This window comes from Amphiura filiformis, chromosome 6 (assembly GCF_039555335.1).
Source record: "Amphiura filiformis chromosome 6, Afil_fr2py, whole genome shotgun sequence".
Taxonomy (NCBI): domain Eukaryota; kingdom Metazoa; phylum Echinodermata; class Ophiuroidea; order Amphilepidida; family Amphiuridae; genus Amphiura; species Amphiura filiformis.
Genome location: NC_092633.1, coordinates 59,370,157 through 59,392,526, shown reverse-complemented (window position 1 = coordinate 59,392,526; position 22,370 = coordinate 59,370,157). Strand labels below are relative to the sequence as shown.

Sequence of the window (22,370 nt, the reverse complement as noted above, 5' to 3'; positions counted from 1 at the left end):
ACTACTACTACTGCTAATAATAATAATAATAATAATAATAATAATAATAATAACAATAATACAATAATAATAATAATAATAATAATAATAACAAAATAAAATTGCATCAACTTCAGTGGGAAAGAGAAAAAATTGCATCAACAGGCTTGATAATGTACCTTAACCGCTTTTCCATCAGCGCCTGATTCCAATTTTATCCAGAAGTAGTTTTGTTCAGCTGATAGTTCGTTGCAATTCTGAGCTACTACAGGCGCAGCACCAGCAAATGGCCGAATCTCACAACGTGTGCCAATGACTAAATTATTGATAAATAAATAGAAGAATATATATTGAAGAATAAATATGGTAAACTTGCAAATGTTTGCTCGCTTCACGTGTACTGGCCCATCAAATACCAAAATTCACCTCAACTTCATAGTCTGAAATTGAAAATTACAAATGTCCCAGGAAACAGGTAAAAGCGGCACAAAATATGCTCATCCCACCTTAATTGTAATGCTTGCTCTGTCACTGTCACTGACATTCTTTTCTAATGCACGTTACAATGTACTTTGGATGGGACTAAATCGTAACTACTGTTAATAATTAATGTATAGTGCTGAAGTGAAGAGTAATAATGCAAAATAGGGACTACTTACCAATTTCCAATTTGGTCGGACGGCCGCCTTCCTTTAAGGCATCACTATCAGTCAAAGCCATATATGCATTTTCAACGACTTTCCACCTCACAATGAACATTTCATCTTCTTTCACAGCTCCTCCAACGACCACATTAAATGCAACGTCTGTGGCAAGGAAACAAAACAAACTTGTACAGTGTTTTAAATTAACGTACATAGACATCCTTATGTTATGTCGAAAACCACCACCACTAATATATATCCGCAACCTGACCCTGGTTTGTTAGGCTAAACCACATATTTCGTGTTCAAATTCTAATTTATAGGGTGTTGACTACTGAGGGTTTTAAAATACTCGGGAGGTAAAATCCCACATCCTCAAAGGAAACAAAAATCATATCCTCAAGACAGGAAACCCCAGATTTCACTTTAGTAAACTCGGGAGTGTCAGCTGTCCCATCATGTTTCGGCAAGTGTATAGTCTGTTTAAGGTTTTTTTAAACGTTTTCTAAGGTTCTTTAAGGTGACACATTCAGAAACTCTGAAAGACCACCCTACAGCCTCCCCCCTACCCGATTTGACACAACTTAGTCATAATTATGCTGCAGTGGACTTGGCGGAGCTAATTGCGTTTTCAGTGAAGTTGAACAGAGCATAATCGCCTTATTAACTCTATTACTTTAAAATTTGGAAGTTAAAGGCGACATACCATCGACTGGCGCTTCTTTTATTTCAGAATACATCCATGTTGGGCTCTTCATTGAGTATCCTAATCCCACATACTGTTGTTCAGGAATAGCGTTACGATTTACCCACGTCAAAAATGGCTCATCAAATATCTGAGGTCCTAGATGGGTCATGCGAACATTGTACACCTGCATATAAAAAGTATAGATTGCAATGATATACTATGTAGCTGTACATATCCCATGGCATACGTGGCAATACGTCATAATGTGAACGTGTACCTATAAAGGGAAATTTTATAGAAACGGTAATGGTAAAAATTAAATCACTAGGTTATTGCTCTATTCAGTGTCGAATCACAAAAAGTTGCGTCTGCTGCTGTATAGATGAGGTGGCCTATGATGTCACATGTTTACATTCAGACCGCCCTCTGTTGTTTCAAGGCAGGCAAAATAACACAGAAGTGTCTATGACAGACCACATAAATCTCTTTAAAACTCAACTTTTAAAAACCTTTGAAGTTTTGTGTGATATTATGTATATAGCTTGATGCATTTATAAACAAGATTGATAACATTTTTTGTATTATTTGCTTTGAAACCAAAGTTAATGAATAAAAATCAACTTCTTCCATGTAAACTATAGTGTTTTTTGCCTGACAGTTTTGATCACAGACCAACAGAGGGCGTATCAAATGTAAACACATGTCACCTCATCTATACCACACTAGCCGAGTTGGAGACACAGTAGGGGAGCTCATTTATGTTGATGAGAAACAATAATGGTATTAAAAGGGCATTTCGTGATCCACAACATCATCGCCCCACTTTTCTCATAAAAGTTGAGATTTTTATACCACTGGAAACCTCTGGCTACATAATGTTTATGTACCAAAAATTTCTTGCAGATTAATTCATTTAGATCGTGAAATTTGAATTACATTTGGTACACCAGAACGTAATTACCATGATTACAACACATTGTATAATTATGGAGCAGTGCAATGCACATAATCATGCAAACGCAAAATCGGAATCAACTGCAATTTTGGGAATAAACTTTTTAGTGGATTTTTCCTGAAAAAAAGAGGATAATATGATCACGAAATACTCCATTAAGATACTATCGCGGGGGACATCACACCATAGAAGACTAATTCGGGACTACATTAGCTGTCGAGGAGAGCTTGCTGGGTGTGATTGTGAAAGCAATCCCGAGTCCATTCGAACCATTTTTGATGCAATGTTTGACTTTCAGTAGAAGATGCCGATAGGAGACTTCATCAAAAGCTTTTTTCGCATCTAACATGAGGTTTGTGGTCCAACCACTTCTATATTCAGACGGGACAAAAGACCAGTAATTGAGATATTCGTCCCAGTACGAGAGAAACGATTCAAACAAAAGTAAATCAAATATTCGAAACTGATCATCTGGACTTAATATTTAAACATTTGAAGGGCATTGATGGCTACAGTATCACATTTCATTCGCGACGCATCGTCAGGCCGAATTGTTAACCCGGCCATGACAAATCTGGAGTGATGTCACAGGAGAGTCGCCGATGAACATTTTGATGGCTGCGTTTACGTCGTAGGCCCCTGACAGGTTGTAGTGTACCGGTAGCCCCCTTTCTCGGTTGAGAGACGGTCCTTCCCGCCGAATAAAAATGGTCTTCTTGATCCTTTTCCGTCACGTCCTGGAAATGTTTTCTGTTTTTAATTTAATGCTTCTTGATATATGGGTATCGCGTTAGATTACTTCATAGTCCACATGTCCACTGTGCTTACGTTGGCTACTACATCTATACATAAAACTCTGATTTTTATTAATTTGTGCACAACTGATTTACATTTGATCTTTTCAGTCATCGTACTACCCATAGACATACCACCTAGACCTATCACTGCCCATCCCTAACCATGGCAGTAGGTGAAGCCACGTATCCAAGGTGATTATGGTCGGGTGGTCGGACGCGGAGAAATAAGCGTTCATGTCTGGAACGAAAAACGCGATCGTTTGCGTGATTGCTGCGCCGTTGTCGCCCGCGTCAAATGCAACATGTTCTGTAGACACGAACATGTCTGCTTGTTTGCGTCCGGGTTGCGTCCTTGTCAAAATCGTTGCTAAGCAGTGTTGACTTCACTACGCAAACCAAAGTCATAGGTCTAGGTACTTGTTTGTCTGGGGTACTACCTCTGTTTGGTGTTGCTAGGTTTTCAAGTGGATTACTGACTTGGGTGTCTATGGAACACCGCGACCGGCCGATTTTCTTGCCCAATTAAAATTAGCGATGTTATGAATCATTAAATGGGGCTGCCTTGTAATTGGTCGCCCATCTCGTGATGATTGCAATCCTCTGGACGTGTGCCATTATACCACTAACTACAACTCTTTATCGTACACAACTATCTGTGGAATTTGCGGCGCTTTGTATTTGCGTGAAAGTTAAAGTCTCACTTGGTGCATGGACATTAGGGTGTGGATGGACTTGAAACTCTCGGATAACTTTACTGGGGTGTATACTACTACTGTGCTAAAATATCAGTAATTTCGAAGTATGTTTCGCCCAGGCAGTAGATTTTCAAAAAATCCCTACTATTTCTTACTGTAAAACTCTATAGAGAAATTAGTAATTATACCAATGATATGTTGCATTCGATAACATACGTATACTTTACTTTTACTGTCACTAATTATATAAACTTTTATTATGACCATTTATTGAATAATTTATTTGTGATAAACATCTGTATAATTTCGTGATCAACTGAATGCGTTCATCATGATTAATAATAACTATATTTGTTTATCAAAAATACATCACAATCATGTACAAATTCGGATTTTTGAAACAACTTGAGGGCGCCCTTCTCAGCAAATGTTACAATATGGCTTTAATAGCAGAATGAATGATTATTCATTTACCTGGACAATTCCTCCTCCAAACTGAACATGGTACCAATTTTCTTTGGTTCCTCGTCTCATATGTATTGGCGACCTTGCCTCTACGTCACAAACCCGACATGGTTTTATTGTTGCTTCTCTCATGGCTGCATCAAAACCTAGAATACAAGATGAACGGTGAATACATATGAACAGAAATCCACGCGCTAATTTAACGTCATCACGATAACCAGGTCGGTAATTAACATTTGTCCCTGTTAGTCGGGGAAAAAGTGCTGATTTTAATAAATCTTTGTGTCCCGGTGTCCCGATTTCGCCTGAAAGTAAAGTATTTTTCAGAGGGAGAACCTCTTTACCCCTTAACACATACTTACTTATTAAAGCCATTTGTTGTTTCAGGCCATCTTTAGCTTCCCCGGCAATGGCAAATGTAACTTCGCTTGCATCAACAAGCTTAAAACCAATAATGCAGGATGACTGGCCTCTAGGAACGATCTTGTTTGAGAAGGACAGCATGTACACACCAGCTGGATCAAAAGTCTCCAAACGGTCTCCTGTTATCAAACACACAACCATATTTATATCATTATATATGCCGTTTTAAAACCTTTTATTAAATTAGTGAATGGAGCAAATAATCCATCTATATTTCCATATACCATCGTAAGTAACGGCAAGTAATATATCAAAACGAAACGTTTATTGCGTTCCCCCTTCCCTCTTGAATGTAAATGGCGGAAATGACACCATATCACTGAGCCTTGGGATCTTCTTTATAGAACCCATAGCATTCCTGTTATGTGTCAGTCCCAATATTTGAGTGTAAAAACATCGCTAGGTCATGCTCCCTTCCAACGCTCCTGCTTACCTGCTTCCGTGAAGTAGGGATATTTCATGATTTCATATTCCGTGGTTCCACCCTGGGTGCTAAATGATGCGAATTGTGCAACTTCAACCTCTGGATCCTCGTGATATAGACACTCTTCTACATCTCCCTTGTGTCCAAGTCGGAATACCCCATTTCGGATAGATATCCACAAACAGATTGGTTTTTTGCCGAGTTTTCTATCTGAATATTCTTCCTCTTTCATTTCCCCATTAACAAACAGTCGTGTGACTAAATCGTCTTCGACATCTCTGGTTGCGATCACTGCACATGAAAAGTTGACAAAACGATACAAATTGAGTAAAATGATTTATTGCCTTTTATAGTGGTATCTTTTAGACTCGCCGATTTCAGTATGTGTAAATCATTATGTCATGCAAAAACTTGCGTGTCTATACATTTTATCATGTATTTTAAATGTCCTTGAAAATTTAAATTCACGTATGATATAAATAAAATTCGTTTAACGGTACATAATAACTCGCCAAAAGTGTATTGTCGCCTTTCCCCAATTCATGGTTCACATCGTAATTCCATTAAAGATCAATAATCTCAACCCCACTTTTTTTCCAAGAAATTAATACAAAATTTGGCATCAGTGAAAAGCCCAAATGTTTTTCATTTACCATGTAAAATATAAGGCCTGAAAGATGTTTTGGGTTTTAATTCTGTAAACCAAACGTGTCTAAAGTGGATAAACACACCACTTTTTACAGAGTATTACATGAGGCTTTTGCCTCTCATATCAAAAGGAACTCACACGAAACTACCGGTGATGAATAGGTCATTTATCCAAGGCGGAAACGGGATGCGTTAAAATTGGACCATTTTATTATGTTATGTATATGATAATTTATCACACTAGCAAGAATTTGCTCTCAAATCTTACCAAGTTCATATTTCGTTCCACCCTGGACTGAGTCCAGTGCAATGCGGGGTGATGTTCCGTCGTCAAGTATAGCAACGCAGAAACTGAAGGCCTTCTCGTAGGGTTGTAGCTCAAGTGCATAGTTGTCTTTGTAAGTATCTTCTTCTTTAGCCGTAAACTTCTCCAGTGGTTGTGCTTCGAAACGCAAAGTCTCTTGTGGAGATTCTTCATAGGAAACAAAATTATAATAATCATATATGTATTTGAAAACATTCGAAGAAACTAGTCTATTTTAGTACATCCGAATTCCCTAACTAACTAACTAACTAACTAAATATAATAATTCCAAGCGATAGTAAAACAAATGATTGGTAGAGTGATCAACCATTTGGGAGCATTATAATAATAAACCAGGAACAAAATTACATTGCATATTGCATATTATTTTTTATTTACATGTACAAACCTTTGTTATTTACAGTTTTGTGGGGGGCGACCTTAACTACAAACCGCATAATTCTAGTTTTTCAGGGTGAAGTCCGCCCCTTTGCCCCCCCCCATACTGGCTACACTACTGCTAGAAAGTTGTTACCATGCTCACATATAAATGCATATTCATGTAGTTGGGAGATCCTCTATTGCTGCCAAGTTGTAAATTTTGCATTACCTTTGCTGGTACATGGGGAAGTGGGCTATGGTAACTCGTGCTACATCGGTAACTCGTGCTACTGGTAACTCGTGCTACAGTATTTAATGGGTCATTATTATGTGATGGATAGTGTTTTGTATTTTAATTTCTTATTTTTACTCAAGGCACTACTAGTAGAAGATAAATAATGAGTGGCATCAATTAAATTGCCAACATTTTGTAAATATATAAAAAAATGCATCTTTCGGTAACTCGTGCTACACCATATTTAGTGCTATGAAAACAGAATGAAAGGAAAAAATTAGTGGGGGATATTTAAAATGTGATGGATATTTCTTGAAGACCATATTTCATAGATATAAAATGTATCAAATTTAAAAGAACAGTGCCCATGTTTAATAAAATAGGCCCACTTGGAAAATATCTAAGTTGAACAAGATTTTTCCACTTAAAATACACTCTCCAAAGAAACCTTTTTTTAAAAACAAAATGTTAGAAAGATGCCGAAAAAATTTTATAACTTGAACCTTACATCTGTTTGGAATAATATGAAAGTTAAAAGAAATATGTAGAGGCAATTTTATTTTTTTGAGTCATGTCCACTTTTGCTTGGAATTACCCATACATATATAAATAAATAAATATTTTAAAACGATACATACCTTCATCTGTTTTGGTGATAATGTTGGTAGGGATTAACCAATGAGCTTTGTCATCTTGATTAGCAAAGAGTGCGCACTTGACAGGTAGAAAATCCTTCTTTGATTCATCCTTAACGACCAATATTTGACTCTTCCCATCTACAAGTTTACTCAATGTAATGCTTTTGTCTTTAACACTGAAGCTAATCGAAAATTTGACCGGCTGTTTCTTTCCTTCAAGAACCCCTGGAGTTTTCTTAGCCTTTTTCTTGTCGCATTTACCGTCAACACAGCGCTGGATGGATGACTTCTTGTTCCTTTTAAACCCAATTACTACCAAAAATAATGATAATTTTGGTTACAAATCATACCAAAATATTCCTCTCATTCTAAGAATAAATGAAAGTATAGCTTGACCTATATACCTGCGACCATAGAAGTAAGAGACTTTGAAACTGGACAATCCAAAACCTTTTAACATTCTAATGTATAGAATAGTACAAAAGCCAAATCGGTCTATCAGCTCTATTTAAGATTTGCGTACAACATTTTTTTTTAATATTAAAATTTATCTACACACTCTGATCTTTTCATTTTATTCGGCTGTCATTTCTGAAAATTGTGATTTTTTTCACCTTTTTTACCAAATGTGTCAATATCAAAACATTTTATTTAGCCCCGGTAATTTATTCACTCGGACAACTTACCAATCTTGTATTTTGTTTTTGGTTTGTCTGCATCGGGCGTGAGGTACACAACGGCGGAACTTTTAGCAGCTACCACAAAGGTGAAGGAGAATGACTTATCAGTAAACATTGGACCGAAGCAGAAATCATCTGGTTTGTTGTCTCCATATGTTGTCAGAGTCTTTGAGTTAACTGAAAAAACAGAAATCACACATTACGAGGTATTTTATACTATTTTTTTTATCTTAGTGAGTCAGCACTAAAAAGTGCAAATTTTTGCGCGCATTGTCCACTTTTACACCACATTTCACCAATTTCACTTCAATATCTCCAAATTTTTCGAGCGCCTCTCGAGCATTGGTGTCAATAACTTATTCTGTCGTGAAAAGGTGCTGGCTTCACTATACTTCAAGAATTCCAACCCCATCCCCCCAATGTCAAATAGAAATCTACGCCGTTGATGATTGGCCCCTGGCTTTTCGGATCACCAGTGTAACCTAAGGTTTTTTCTTCTAGTTGCTTGAGTATCCTACTGCAAAAGTACTGACACACCAATATTAATACAAAAAGCAAACGCCATTATAAAAATAAGTATTAACTGCAGTGCAAAATTTATCCTTTAAAGGGAGGGGGGAAGTGGGCAAAATTTCCCAATAGCAGAATAGTAGCTATACCTAATACCGGCCAAGAAATTGCAATTTCAATGCTAAAATGCTAAAGTACCATGTACGCCACTTCTCTACCCCTGTAACCTAATTGTTGCTTCACCTTCGGTAGTCCAATGTTGCTCAGACCAATTTTCCTCAAATTGGGACATCACACTTGCACTATGCTACAGGAACGGAGCTAGAATTAGGGCCTTCTACGCATTAATTATCAAATGTCCGTGATTACCATTACATCTGGTCTACTTCTGAAAAATATTTACTTCTCTAAAAATCGAATCAATTTGAGGCATGAGGCCTTAGTGTGGTTCAGGGGCGTAAGGGGTGTGTGACCAGGGGGTAAGGGCTGTGGGACCAGAGGGTAAGGATACGCTAATTCTTACCTCCAACGTCGGAAGGTTTCAGATCCATGACATACTTCTTTATACACCAGTAAGCGGGCTGTCCATCGGTGGTAAATGCGACATTCTTAATAGGGAAACCATCGCTCGGGTCTTTATCAAAGTAGGGCTCCAAAAGATCCACATTTCCAAATTGCATCCTTGACTATTATGATTAATAATGATAAATTTAATAATAATAATAATAATAATAATAATAATAATAATAATAATAATAATAATAATAATAATAATAATAATAATAATAAATAATAATAGCAATAATAATGATAGTCCGTCATACTAGTATAAAACTGCATTAGGTCTTTTTGGGGAAAAATCTATATCTTCAATACGAAAGGTCAACATTTTCAATTGATCGTCGGCTTTTTCTCCCAGTTACATACACTTTAAGTATAAATCATTACATTTATAAAAATTACTTCGAGTACTGTTAAATGTGAAAAATATCAAATTTTTAATAATTTGTCATAAAATTTGTATTATATCGCGAATTTCAAAAAATCTAAATTATTTGATATCAGAAGGACATTCTTCGTATTCAGAATGCAATTCGATATGTCTGATGTGCTCTAATGTCCCACAATAAATACTGTCCAAACGTTCATACCCCTTCCTTCAGTTATATAGTGCAAATTTTATTTACACTTACGATCAAAATTGTAATGCGCTCCGCGCACTTTCTTAGCACTTAGCTTTGGCGCGCTCTGCACTTTGTTTCCGGCAATGAATGATTTGTCTTGAATCTATGTGGGCAGAAAGGAGTCATAAAATTTTAGGGGGTCATAAAAAATTTAGCCCGCGATAGAGAGGTGGTCATATTCATGTCCGCCTGAAGGAAATGATATCACCCCTAGTCAACAGATAAGTGAAGATATAATTGCTCATATAGGGCACTAAGATATTACCTTGTAGACAACAATGAAGAAGGAACGTTCCCGTTTTGGATTCAAGATATTTGGGGTGGAAAATTCGTAAAGCTGGTCACACTCATCCGCGGCATCTTCTGAACAACGGTATACGACAGTCATTGAATTATCACTGGCGCCAACTCCTGTAGAACAACGAGTTTAAAATATTTGGAGTATTACTGAGTGACGAAATCATCTTTCTGAGTGTTTTCTAATGTAACACATGAGAAAAACAACAACAACCCAAGAACAAAAAAATATATAAAATTTCTGACATAAATTTCTGACAGAGGCCAATAATAACCATGATAATCAACGTCAGGTCACTCATCATAACAAATAAAGTTTTCTTACTAATTTCATATCGGTTGATTGAATCATCTTCATATAGTTGAACGATGACATTTTGTTTTGCTTGGACACGGAATTCAACTCGGCTTGGTACTGTCGGATCAAGTGCTGGAAGAGGTGTCATCACTTTTTCACCATCTTTACCCTTGGATGCTCTGGTAAAACATTCTTCTGTTGGTATTACATTGCAAACATGACAGTGTCAAAAACGTTATTATAGAAAATGTGCTGATATTTTCAACCTAAATAGTGTAACTAAGCCTAATGATCTTCATTTGCGCAGGATATCACAAAGTATGGGATATGATACGACTGCCCAAATCTCGGGCTATACATGTGGACTGTTCCTGAATGAGGCGTGGCCCAATTTTTTATGTTCTGTTTTCTATATTAGATTCAGGCTTACCATTAAACCACATTTTGAGTTGTATTGCTCCAGTAGTTTGGATATGAGAAGCAAAAACGTGTATAGGATACATACACTACCGGTGTGGTTACCACAAATCACCACGTTTTTGTTCCCAATATTTAAAAAATATCTCGGATGTTAAATTTCACTGGGATAATGAGAAAATTTAAGTTTTTTTTAGTGTTAGTGGGGAAATATTTTTCCTACATGTAGTGGGGGAATTTTTTTTCCAAAGAGTTCCAGCCCACCCCCTGGAAGTCAAATGGAGCGTCAGACAGGGCCGTTCCGACCATTAGGCCAGGTAAGGCGGTCGCCTAGGGCGGCAAACGCAGAGGGGCGCTAAAAAAGGGCGAAAAAAGAAAAAACGGGAATGGAGAAAGAAAAGGGAAGAAAACGAGGGCGGATAAAGAATGAAAACGGTCGTGGGCAGTACACAAATAGTCAAAACTGATGAGCTTTCAAGGGGATAACTGCCCCCCACCCCTTAACACTTTTTTGGTATGCTTTGGTGGGGCGGCAGGGAGAGGCTTTGCCTAGGGCGGCAAAATCCCTAGGAACGGCCCTGGTGTCAGATCTGACGGACGATTACCTCTCCTACAGAAGCATCGTTGGCTTTGCAAATAGCCTTTCTAATGACCATTTTGATGTTGATTTATTCATTGTTAATGAATTCCAAATAAATGAGTTTATCAAATTTCAGTTTTTCGTCAGCCGTATCATAATGTGAAATTACAAGATAACGTTGATAACAGGAGGTTAAATAACTTGGTAGGCATTTGCCCGCTCAGAAAATTGTATTGCCCACCCAGTAAATTCAACTTGCCCATTGCCCAAAAATGCCAACCAGTAAATTATTTTGCACATATAAAATTGAAATCAACTTGCTTTTTGAAAGTGACGCATTTTAATTATAATAGTTGCAACTTCGGAGCAGTTAAAGGTGGGTAACCCGATTGACAGCCCCATCCCCCACGTTACCCCTATCAAAATGCAGGTTTTGGTATTAACATATTGAAATTAGCCGTTCCAAATCGGTATATTTCCAAAGAAATAATCAAAAAACTGTTGAATTAGTCTTAACTGTGGTAAACCACGTTTGAGACTAATTCGATAGTTTTTGATGATATCTTCGGAAAAACACCGATTTGGAACTCCTAATTTCAATATGTTAAAGAGAAAGATATAGGATCTCTCATTTGATATCAATTTATTACATATCCATCATTAATAAAAAACACTGTAGATTATATAAATAATGATCATCATGCTGTATAAAGTAATAGTGCGTACATTCGGGATAAAAACATTTTTTAAAGGGGTTAAAATTTTAATAAAAGTTTGACCTGATAAAAGATGAAATTCAGGCAAAAAGAAAAGTGTCATCTCTGACACCTTAAATACTATGAAATACTTGTAAACGTTAAAATTTACATGTATATACCTTGTCAAAATAATACTGGTTTGGTAATAATTTTATATTTTAGAAATATCTTTTTAATTATGCCAAACAGTTTTTCATACTTTTTTTATCAAATGATTTCAAAACATGTTAGAAAATGGCACTCAACCAATTAACCTTATATTTCTCTGTGAGTAACAGTTTTTAACTATGATATCTTTAAGTTATATCGTTTGAAATGAAGTTTTATTTGTATTTTCCAGTATTTCCCCGGAATATTTCTGGATTTGTCCAATTCAGTCAACATTTCCAGGATGATATAAATGGGTAAATACCAGTATTTAACAGGTTTACCGACCTGGTAATTGGCAACCAACACTTACACAGTCATGACAATAATCATGTCTTCCTACTAAAAATACATCCCCAAATTCTAAGCTGTCTTAATGTTACAAAGATTTTGAAAATCAAGACATCAATAGCAATCAAAATATAATAATCATACTAATCACTGGCATCAGGTTTGGTACAATCATAACAATCTTCCAAATTATAATCAAGATTAGAATCCTTATTTTTTCCTACATGACGAGTTATTACTAATGGCCAAAGTAAAAATATATACAATTTATTTTTTGAACATGTTGAAAGTACTTGGTACATACCACATGAATGCTTATCGTAACATGTTCTGAATGTATAACTTTTATATAGGACTAAAACTAAATCATTCAAATGACCATTCTTTCTCTGTTATAATTATTCTTTAGGAAAGGGATACATGCAAAAGGTTTAAATTTGGAAAAAATCAGCCAAATTAGAGAGGGGTTAAAGTCCACTTTTTACATCGAAGCCGATTTCTTCCCAAAAATTGGTTTACATTTTGGAAAATCCAAACACCGGGATGCCATTTATTATTTCCCTGATGAGGGCAAAATAAATTCAATTGCCCACCCAGTAAATTATCCTCATTAAGTTCCCTTGTTTATTATATTACCTGGGTGTTCTGGAACTGGTGGCGGTCCTAGTTCGGCTAAAGCATCTGAGATGAAAACAAAGGGCATATATGGTTTAATGTAATCAGTTGCCATAAACAATAGTAAATTGAGAATTTAACGTTTTATAATTACTATGTTATTTGTCTCTTTAATAGTTGCAAAAATAACGCACCTTTATTACATTCTCCTTTGTATGCAAAAGAGATGTCTTCTTTGCCTTCCGCTATGCTTATACAACCTGCTCGCCCCAGCTCGCACTCATTTGAGTAGGTTTCTCCGTCACTACCACACACGGGGTCAAAGTTAGCGGGACAGAAATACTCGCAACCTTCAAGTACAAACAAAAGCAACATTAGATAAATACGGGCTACAGAACTACACTTTTACCTCTAATCAATGTCGAACTTGGAGAATCCCCATTTTTGATTTGTTTCATTTATTATCAAAACAAAGCCATCACTTTTTCTTATCTACGCATGTTTATCACAAAACTAATTCTATAGATGAAGGAGATACATGTACACAAGATAAAAGCGAGAATATATCTACTCTTAATATTTTTTTAACAGAACATACTTTTGACAAAACTACCATAAAACTGTTGAGAGTTTAACGGTATATAAATGGTGTCAAAAGTGTTCATAACATTCAAAATCATTTTTTGAAACCTTGTTGCAAAATATTCTAACATAACGTTATCTAAATGTTGAAGAAAACATTTTGCAACACTTAATTTCACAATAAACATTTTGACAACATTGTAAAAATGCTGTTGTAGTGTGGTTTTATACAAAATGTTTTAAAACGTTTTCATGACATTTAAATGTTATTATAACGTTTGACCACCATGCTTAAAATATTTTATTTTTCAGTCTAAGGCTAATTTATGCTGAAACTACTTAAAAATGTTGATACATTTCTTTGAAAAGAAACTATTTTCTGCAACGATTGAAGCATTATATAAGTGTGAGTTTAATACATATAAAAGACGTGTGTTCAAAGGTCAGACAACAAATGTTTAAAAGCAGCAAAACGAACCCGCGAATACACACAAAACGGTTGATTTCTGGGTATGAATCAACGAGGCACAGCCAAATGGATTCTATATCCAAGCATCAAGTTTTATTCTCCTTAACTCAAACCATAAAACTATAACAATACTTGAATAAAAAGCCAGAAGCGTACAACTTTGTATACTTGTAAAAGTTCTATCCAGAATGGATTCAAGTGACTCTCAAAGTGGAGTAAACTAGCACTAACTCTCAAAAGTAGTCGCCTGGCTGTCAGAAGAGAGTCAGTTGACTCTCTGTGGAGACAATTGAATCTAAATTCAGAGCGGTACACATTGTATTGCTAAAATAGCAGGCATTTTTCATTACGCTGCTGCTGTTTGGCATGCTGGTCATTCGTACGTATCATATGGGTGTTAAGACTCTGGGATGTGGTATTTTCATGTTGCAGGCTAACTTGAGCTGGTCTTGAGCTGGATTCCACAGGAAAAGCTAATAATAGTAAGCTTAAAGATTTTTAACTGTGTGAATTGGTCACGCCATGATATGTTCGCCTCAATGGCGTACATAGTAGCCGAGACGAGCTCTAGCCCAAGTCTTTAACCATTTTACTTTTACTTGGGCCAGAGGCACCTGTCTATTGGAGTCAGAGTGACCCTGTAATGAAGCCAGGGTGACTCTATAAATTGAGTCTGGGTTACTCTAGAAACAGAGTCCAGCAAGCAGCGTGACTATAATATTGAGAATCAAATTACGGCTCCTGTGTAGAGTCGAAGAGTGACTGGACTCCAGTGTGGCTTTCAGCGTAAGTATACAGCGCTTTTTACAAATTAAATTAATTGAATAGATTGGCGTCATAGCAAAGGTTTAAATTCTTATAAACTATACTGTAGAGAGGCAAATATTTGTGCCATTTTCAAGAAAGGGGCTAGAGAAAACCCTGACAACTACAGAGGCGTATCTCTCACAAGTGTAGTGAGTAAAATTCTGGAGCACATAATCCACTCACATATGTGACCCGGCAGCACAAACGAGCCGTAAATTCCCTAAATTGTATTCTGAGTTATGGTGTAAAATGTGTACGAAGGTCGTATTCATCGGTCACTTAAGCTGCCGCGACATCTGTCTTATTTTGATAGTCACAACACCAATCAATAATCCTATTATTGAAGTGGATAATAAGCTTCTACCTTAGATGGCTATAGAACTTTTAATAGCTCTGGTCTTTGTTTGCTTTTGCTAAATCCTTTTCAAGTGGTGGGCTATTTGTATAGGTATGCATAACCAACAATTAACAATGAGATAACCTTCTTAAACCTCGTTGACTTGGGGATGATTTGAAATGACCGCCAATTATGACTGTTTGATATTTATTGCCAGCAATGTGGAAAAAGAGACACACATAGAAACGGAAAAAGCTATAATTTTTTGTTGAAGGAGCAAAGTTTAACTAACCATAACTCCGCTTCTGGATATCGTTTGAAGTCATATGATATACCATTTTTAAGTTTATGATGTTTATTTTTTATACACGTTATAAAACAAAATTGACCGGTGGAGGAATTTACGGCTCATTCGCCGTGGACGGTCACATATTATGAAACACCTGGAGAAACACAATATTTTAGTGGACAACCAACATGGTTTCATAGCCAAGCACTCCACTGTCACTCAACTAGTGTTAACCACTCATGACCTTACTAAAAGTGTGGAGAATGATGAGACAGTCCATATGGCCATCCTAAATTTTGCCAAAGCATTTGACAAGGTCCCGCATGAGAGACTCCTTGGCAAACTTGATCACCATGGTATCAGAGGATCTCTGCTGAAATGGATTAGACACTTCTTGACTGAAAGAACGCAGAAAGTGGTATGCAACGGCGTGGTATCGGCACCAAGGGAGGTGCTTTCTAGTGTACCTCAGGGTACAGTTCTATGCCCCCTATGGTTCCTGTTATTCATAAATGACCTGCCAAACAACATCAGGGATACTGTTAGATTATTTTCAGATGACTGCGTCATATATACATCTGGGAAGTCCCTTAGAGAGATGGACATGCTGCAAAAAGATTTACATCAGTTGGAAAAGTGGCAAGAGGAATGGGAGATGTCATTCAATCCAGCCAAGTGTTCAGTCATGAAGCTAGCAACTAAGAAAGAAGCGCCCGACAGAAGTTACAACTTCTGTGGACAACCGCTGTAAGAGGTAGACTCTCACCCATACCTTGGTGTTGAAATTGATAACAAGATGAGCTGGAAGGTTACCAGAAGTTGACATCTAAAGCCAACAAGGTTCGAGGTTTCCTCAAGCGTAACTTGTGGTTTTGCCCGAGAGAAATGAAAGGGACAGCTTATAGAACGCTGGTAAGACCAATCCTGGAATACGCTGGATGCTCATGGGATCCGTACAAAAAGAAGAACACCGTAGCCATCGAGGCGGTGCAGAGAAAGGCAGCAGGATTCTGTATTTCAGTGTCACAGAAATGATCAAAGAGCTGGGATGGGAAGCGTTACAAGACAGATGAAGAGACGCCAGACTCCAGCTCATGTATGGGATCATGAATGGGGAAGTTGGAATCAGAGCGGAAGACTATGTTCATCGTGTCGGAACAGAGGGATTGAAAACAAGAGGAAATAGCAGGAAACTCAAAAGGGAACTGATCAGAAAGGATGTTCACAAATTCAGTTTATACTTCCACAGGACTACGACCGACTGGAACGACCTCGACGAGACGACAGTGAAACCGACCAGCGGGGAAATGTTCAAAAATAATCTTCATTAATTAGCTCTTTTCGCGACGCGACGCCTTAATTTGCGCATAGACCTTTGACCGTGAAGTTGGTGAAGTACAGCATGTCGGGCAATGCCGACTCAACCAGAACCAGAAACACCAAATCATGGGTTCATTGAAACCCCACAATGAAGTTTAGTGTTTTTCCGCTTAGCTGGAGTTAAGTGAGTTAAGTAAGTTTTCCACTTAACTCCATGATGGGGTTCCATTGAACCCATGATTTGGTGTTTCCATAGTATTTTTTTCAACTAATACAAATTAGACGACCCATTTAAGTATCAGAAACTTGGGAAGCTCATCCCCATTCACCGTCGTTTTATCTTTTCAGTTTCTGTTTCCGTATCCGTATCCGTTTTTGTAAGTCATTGTTATTCTGAAGTGGTAGTCTCCCAGGTGTGACCAATCTTTTATTCTAGCCTTTTGTTAGTTACTAAAAATTTGAAGCTCGTGAATTTCAGTTTTCGTTTTGGTAAGTTATATTGATTTTTAACATAAAACCTTGAGATGTGCGGTTGGGTGCTAATCTAGACAAAAGCAAAGTCTAAATTTTACGGTCCTAAATTCGCGGTAAATTGTACGGCTTCAATTGACTTGCGTTTGGTGTATATGCACTTACGCCTAGACGTAAGTGGCTCTTAAAAATAGTCTTGCATTGAAATATACACTAACCATGTTGCCAAGTTATAAGCAAAAGTCTTTCATATTGGCGATGAAACGAGCGTCTGAAATAGTCAAATATCTCCCAATGAGGCGCGTACAAGTGGTGATGTGGTAATCATGTTTTCTATTAAAATGCAATACAAAAGAATTGCAGTAGAGCAAAGATATTGTATTCTATTCATTCGTACCAACAGCAAGCTTATCATCTGATAATTGGTTGGGCCTATATGCAAGACTCGGGTTTATTTTAAATGTATATTTTTGCAGAGCTTTTTTTCAGGCATGGATCATACTGATAAATTTCGCGAAAGAGGGGGAGGGAGGGAGGGAGGGGATACTTGAGACTGAACAAGTGAGAGTAGGAGGGGGTGAGGAAGAAAGAGAGGAGAGGGAGAGACGGAAAGACTAGAAAGAGAAGAACTTGAGAGGGGAGAGAAGGGACCGGGGAGAGAGTGGGGAGACTGATCATTCGGAGGGGGGATGAAGCAAAATAGGGATATAGACATTGATACGAGGGAAGGGCGACACTTTGGCCCTGCACATGTGCATTGGGGTGCGACATGCTCATAAACGGACCCTTTGTGATTTTCAACGTTTTTACAAAAAAAGGTGGACCTTTTCATTCGGATTGGCATTTTGTAATAATCATGATAATAATGTGAATCAATTTATCAATGTCAAACACGAGAGGGCGCTAGACCATTAAAACACCGGTCAGGCATCTGTGATCTCCAGCCTTTTAAGATTGACACAGGCAATCACCTCTATTGAAATAAGCTGATTGGTACTTCAGAGTTAACAATGAAGTAAGATTACAGTAACTTACTGAATCACTTGCGTTTTCGTATCTGAACAAAAGACTTACGGAAACTGAAAAGATAAAAAGACCCTTAGTCTCTTACATGCCGCCGATTTTATTCCTCTCAATCCACACAAACCGTCTGTCGAAAGTTCATCCGGAAACTTTAAATTCAACACTAAAAACATCTCCTTCATAGCCGGTTTCTGTGGTTCCGAATACTGTCTGCAATTGAGCAGAAACAACGATTCCCCTGATTTTTAAATTTGTCCATCCAGATAAAGGATAATGGTAGAATCTACACTCAGGTGGAATGCCGTGCTATCTGGCGGATCTTTTCTAAATGGACATTTTTGTGTCCATTTACCACGAACCCAGTGTAAAGTCGTCAGTGTTTATGTCGAGAAAAATGACCAATAACGTTTTACACGAATCAATAAAGGAAAAGGAATTTCAAGAGCAAAATTATTGGGTTTTGAGCATATATTTTCCCAAGTAATTATGACGGGTGATATGCCATTTTGAAGCTTGTTTTATGGAGATTTCATCTAAGAAACTCAAATGTGTGGTGCTACAAGGTCTGGCGGCCTATGATTAGTCTTGCCCCAAGACTGTATGTGTTATTCTTGGCAGACGGTTTGTATAGAATGAGTAGCATTAAACCATCGGCGGACGAGACTACGTAATCAATATTTGCCTTACCTGGTGTTGTCGGATCTGGTCCTGTCGGGAGAAAATGACAACAACAAAGTGTTAAGGCTTTGTAGTTCAATTCAATCAGTAAATGTAATTATAGATTAACACACCTCACCAAACACATCCAACTCGCCCACCCCTGTACACATCCATCGCACAAAAATATCTCTGAAATAATTCTTGGCAATTTTCCTTACCAAAAATAAGGTGAGGTTGCAGGGTGGGTAGGGTAATGGTGTTTGTTTAACATGGTTGGGCCTTATTGTCACATGTTAAAAGCTTGCTTGTAGTCTCGTCTGTGGAAAAAACAACACCGAGATCATACATACAAGGAAAACAACAACACCGAGATCATACATACAAGGTGCATAAGCCAGACCACTAAACTGTTAGTGGTTAGATAAGCTTTACAATGATATGTCATTTGACTTCAAGCGATATATCCAGTAGCGGACTTATGATTTGTTTTATTGCTACTTCAGCAAAAATGTACATTATTTATGTGCTATATTATTTTTTTCCACATTGCTGGTATTAAATATCAAATGGTCATAATTAGCGGTCACTTTCAAATCATCCCCAAGTCAATGAGGTCCAGGAATGTCCTCTTGTTGTTAATTATTGGTTAAACCACCACTTGAATAAGATTTAGCCAAAGCAAACAAAGACTAGGGCTATTTACGAACTAGGCATAAGTAGAAACTTATTATCCTCTTCAACAATAGGATTAATGATTGGTTTAAAAAGTGTTTGACTCACACTAGCGAAATGAGAAACATGTAGCAGCAACTTGAGGTACATATGAATACAGCCTTTATGCACATTTGTTACTGTAATTCAGAATACAATTTGCCGACTTACTTCACGAGCGGTTTGTGATGGACGGTCACATTTGGGGTCAAAGGTCTTGAAGGGTTAACTTCTGGCCGAAAAGGAACTATTGTATTCGTGGTCGGACTACCACATATGTCCTGTCTAGTTCTTTCTTCTATCTATATACGCCGTAGAAGTGACGTAGTTAATCGGATTAACTACCATAGCAATTGATGAATACAATTCAATGCAACGTTCACGCGGTACCGATGCATTGAACCATATATTTCAAAGAAATGCTAATCACTCGCCCCTGTCAGATTAGTATCATTGAAAAGAGCGGTTAATTGTATTCCATCTATGATTGCAGGTGATGAGTGCAACCTGCCTGTAGTGCAGCGCAGTACAAAAATTGTATTCATCCGTTGCTATAGTAGTTAATCCGATTATGACGCAACGTCTACGGCGTATTGCTTCTTCTCCCACAAGCAATATCCTTTATAAAATGCTAGAATGAACCATACTCTATAAGGAGTATTACAGGTCCAGACTTTTCACAGGGGGGAAGGTGCCTTTCTTTGCCCCTCTTGGCTACGCCACTGTTTAGAGGTTAATAACTGCGCATAGGGTATTTGGAGGGCATTGTGACAAATCTAAACATTTTGCCTTTGGAACCGAGGAATATCCCGAGGGGTGCAGCCCCGAGGGATATTCCGAGGTGCAAAGCAAAATGTTTAGATTTTCATAATGCCCGACATATTACCGATGCGCAGCTATCAACCTCATTCATAACCGTCACTTTAATCTCTTCACCTTACAAAACTATAACACAAAATTTTGCTCAAAAGTTTATAAAAATAGATGATTTTTACCTTTTATAAATCGATCAGGCTAAAACAGGATGACCAATAACAAAAGTGCGTATCACAATCTGTGCAAATATGGTAGCGTGCCATCCAAATACGGCAGCCAGCGCGCGCGCAGTTTGTTCGACGCACAACAACACGCAAACGCCGGTCAATTGTGTGCGCCATTGGAACAATTACGCATTTTGTGGTCAATTGTGAGATATTAATGACTTCGATTTGCGTTCGCGTTTTCACAAATAACTATATAAATGTAATTGGACCGCACACATCGCGTTTATTAATGAGGTTATGAATGGGTAACAGTTCCTCTGCCTGTGACATCAAGTTTATTTGCAACTCTCCTCAGAACCACAGGGACGGTATGTTCACACATAATTGTTACCAAGAGTATATAATGTGGTACTTTTTGAGGTCAAATGTTATTACGGGGTCACTTCCAGTCTAAAACCAAATACATAGGAGAAAACCGGTATGTTCACATATACATTGCTGTTACACAGTGTATAATATTTTTATTGGGTCATTAAAGGTCATTAAGGGGTCACTTGCGGTCTTTCAAAATGCATCTCTGCCACAAACAGCATAGCTGAGTGATGCCATTTGCACACATGCATTGACATTTAAAGTGCCCATATGGTGTTCACGTATTTGGGGTCTAGTTGTCACTTTTTTGGACGGCGGTACGGCGGTACGTAGTAACGATAGGAACGTCACTTAGTGAATGATCCACAGACTGGTATATTCCATCACACGCACACCCACCCGACATAAAAACACGCACCCATGTATACACGCTCTTGGAACACAAGAATTATAATAGTGTATGTCAAATGTATTACCTTCTGGACATTTCCAACTCGGGCAACATTGGTTTTTTCTGGCTTTCTTTGCTTTACAATTGGCTTGCGGTGGAGGGAGGCAACTCATAACTGCACATTCAATCGTACCGTCGAGGCACGTACAATGTTCGCATGGATTTTTCTGTTTTACTGCATCTCCGTCTTTATACCTGACACCATTTTTCTTACAGTCCTTGTCTAATAAATAATACAAAATCAAGCATTAAATATGAAGGCAAACATATTTACTTCTGAATAAATCAGTGTGAAAATTACGAGTTAAAAATATTATCCTTCAACGTCTATGATGTAAATAATAATTTTACTTTGTGGTTCTTGAGATACATTGGTCACTAACAGTCACAATATGGCCAATACAATACAGTAAGCCAAAAATTAAGGTACCAGTTATGTTCACCCCTGTATATCCTAAACAAATATAAATATGTCAAAATTAAAACAAGCAGCCAATACCTGTACTTTTTAGCTCTGATTTAAGACCTTATTTGTTGAAATTGGTTGAGAATTAAAGAAACGGTGATTTAAAACCTAATAAAGAAACGAAATCACAGGGTTTGCAATGGAGCAAACTGCATCTTTTAATTGGCATCTTCCTTTGTTTTATGGATGTCGTTTCGTAATTCCTTGAACGAATTAGGTCTTAAATTCGAGCTTAAAGACGCAGCTTTTGACTGCTTGCTCCATATGACATACCTGTCTTTGTTTAGTATATACAGGGGTGAACATATCTGGTACCTTAATTGTTTGGCTTACTGTACTTTCAGTATGCCGCCTGTTAGACCAATTGTCAACATCT

The 22,370-nt window shown here is 37.5% G+C and overlaps 1 protein-coding gene across 1 annotated transcript in view; it reads right to left on the bottom strand.

The window, feature by feature from the left end:
- Positions 1–22,370, bottom strand: part of LOC140155732 (uncharacterized) — a gene marked incomplete at its 5' end in the record, with an annotated part of 51,007 nt that overhangs the window by 3,703 nt on the left and 24,934 nt on the right. Inside the window, 16 exon segments of the mRNA XM_072178670.1 lie at positions 159–295; positions 639–785; positions 1,330–1,495; positions 4,233–4,369; positions 4,586–4,765; positions 5,080–5,361; positions 5,987–6,190; positions 7,277–7,588; positions 7,963–8,133; positions 8,990–9,152; positions 9,916–10,061; positions 10,273–10,440; positions 13,075–13,119; positions 13,248–13,403; positions 19,039–19,059; positions 21,554–21,751. Of these exon segments, the coding sequence (XP_072034771.1) occupies positions 159–295; positions 639–785; positions 1,330–1,495; positions 4,233–4,369; positions 4,586–4,765; positions 5,080–5,361; positions 5,987–6,190; positions 7,277–7,588; positions 7,963–8,133; positions 8,990–9,152; positions 9,916–10,061; positions 10,273–10,440; positions 13,075–13,119; positions 13,248–13,403; positions 19,039–19,059; positions 21,554–21,751 (2,633 nt within the window).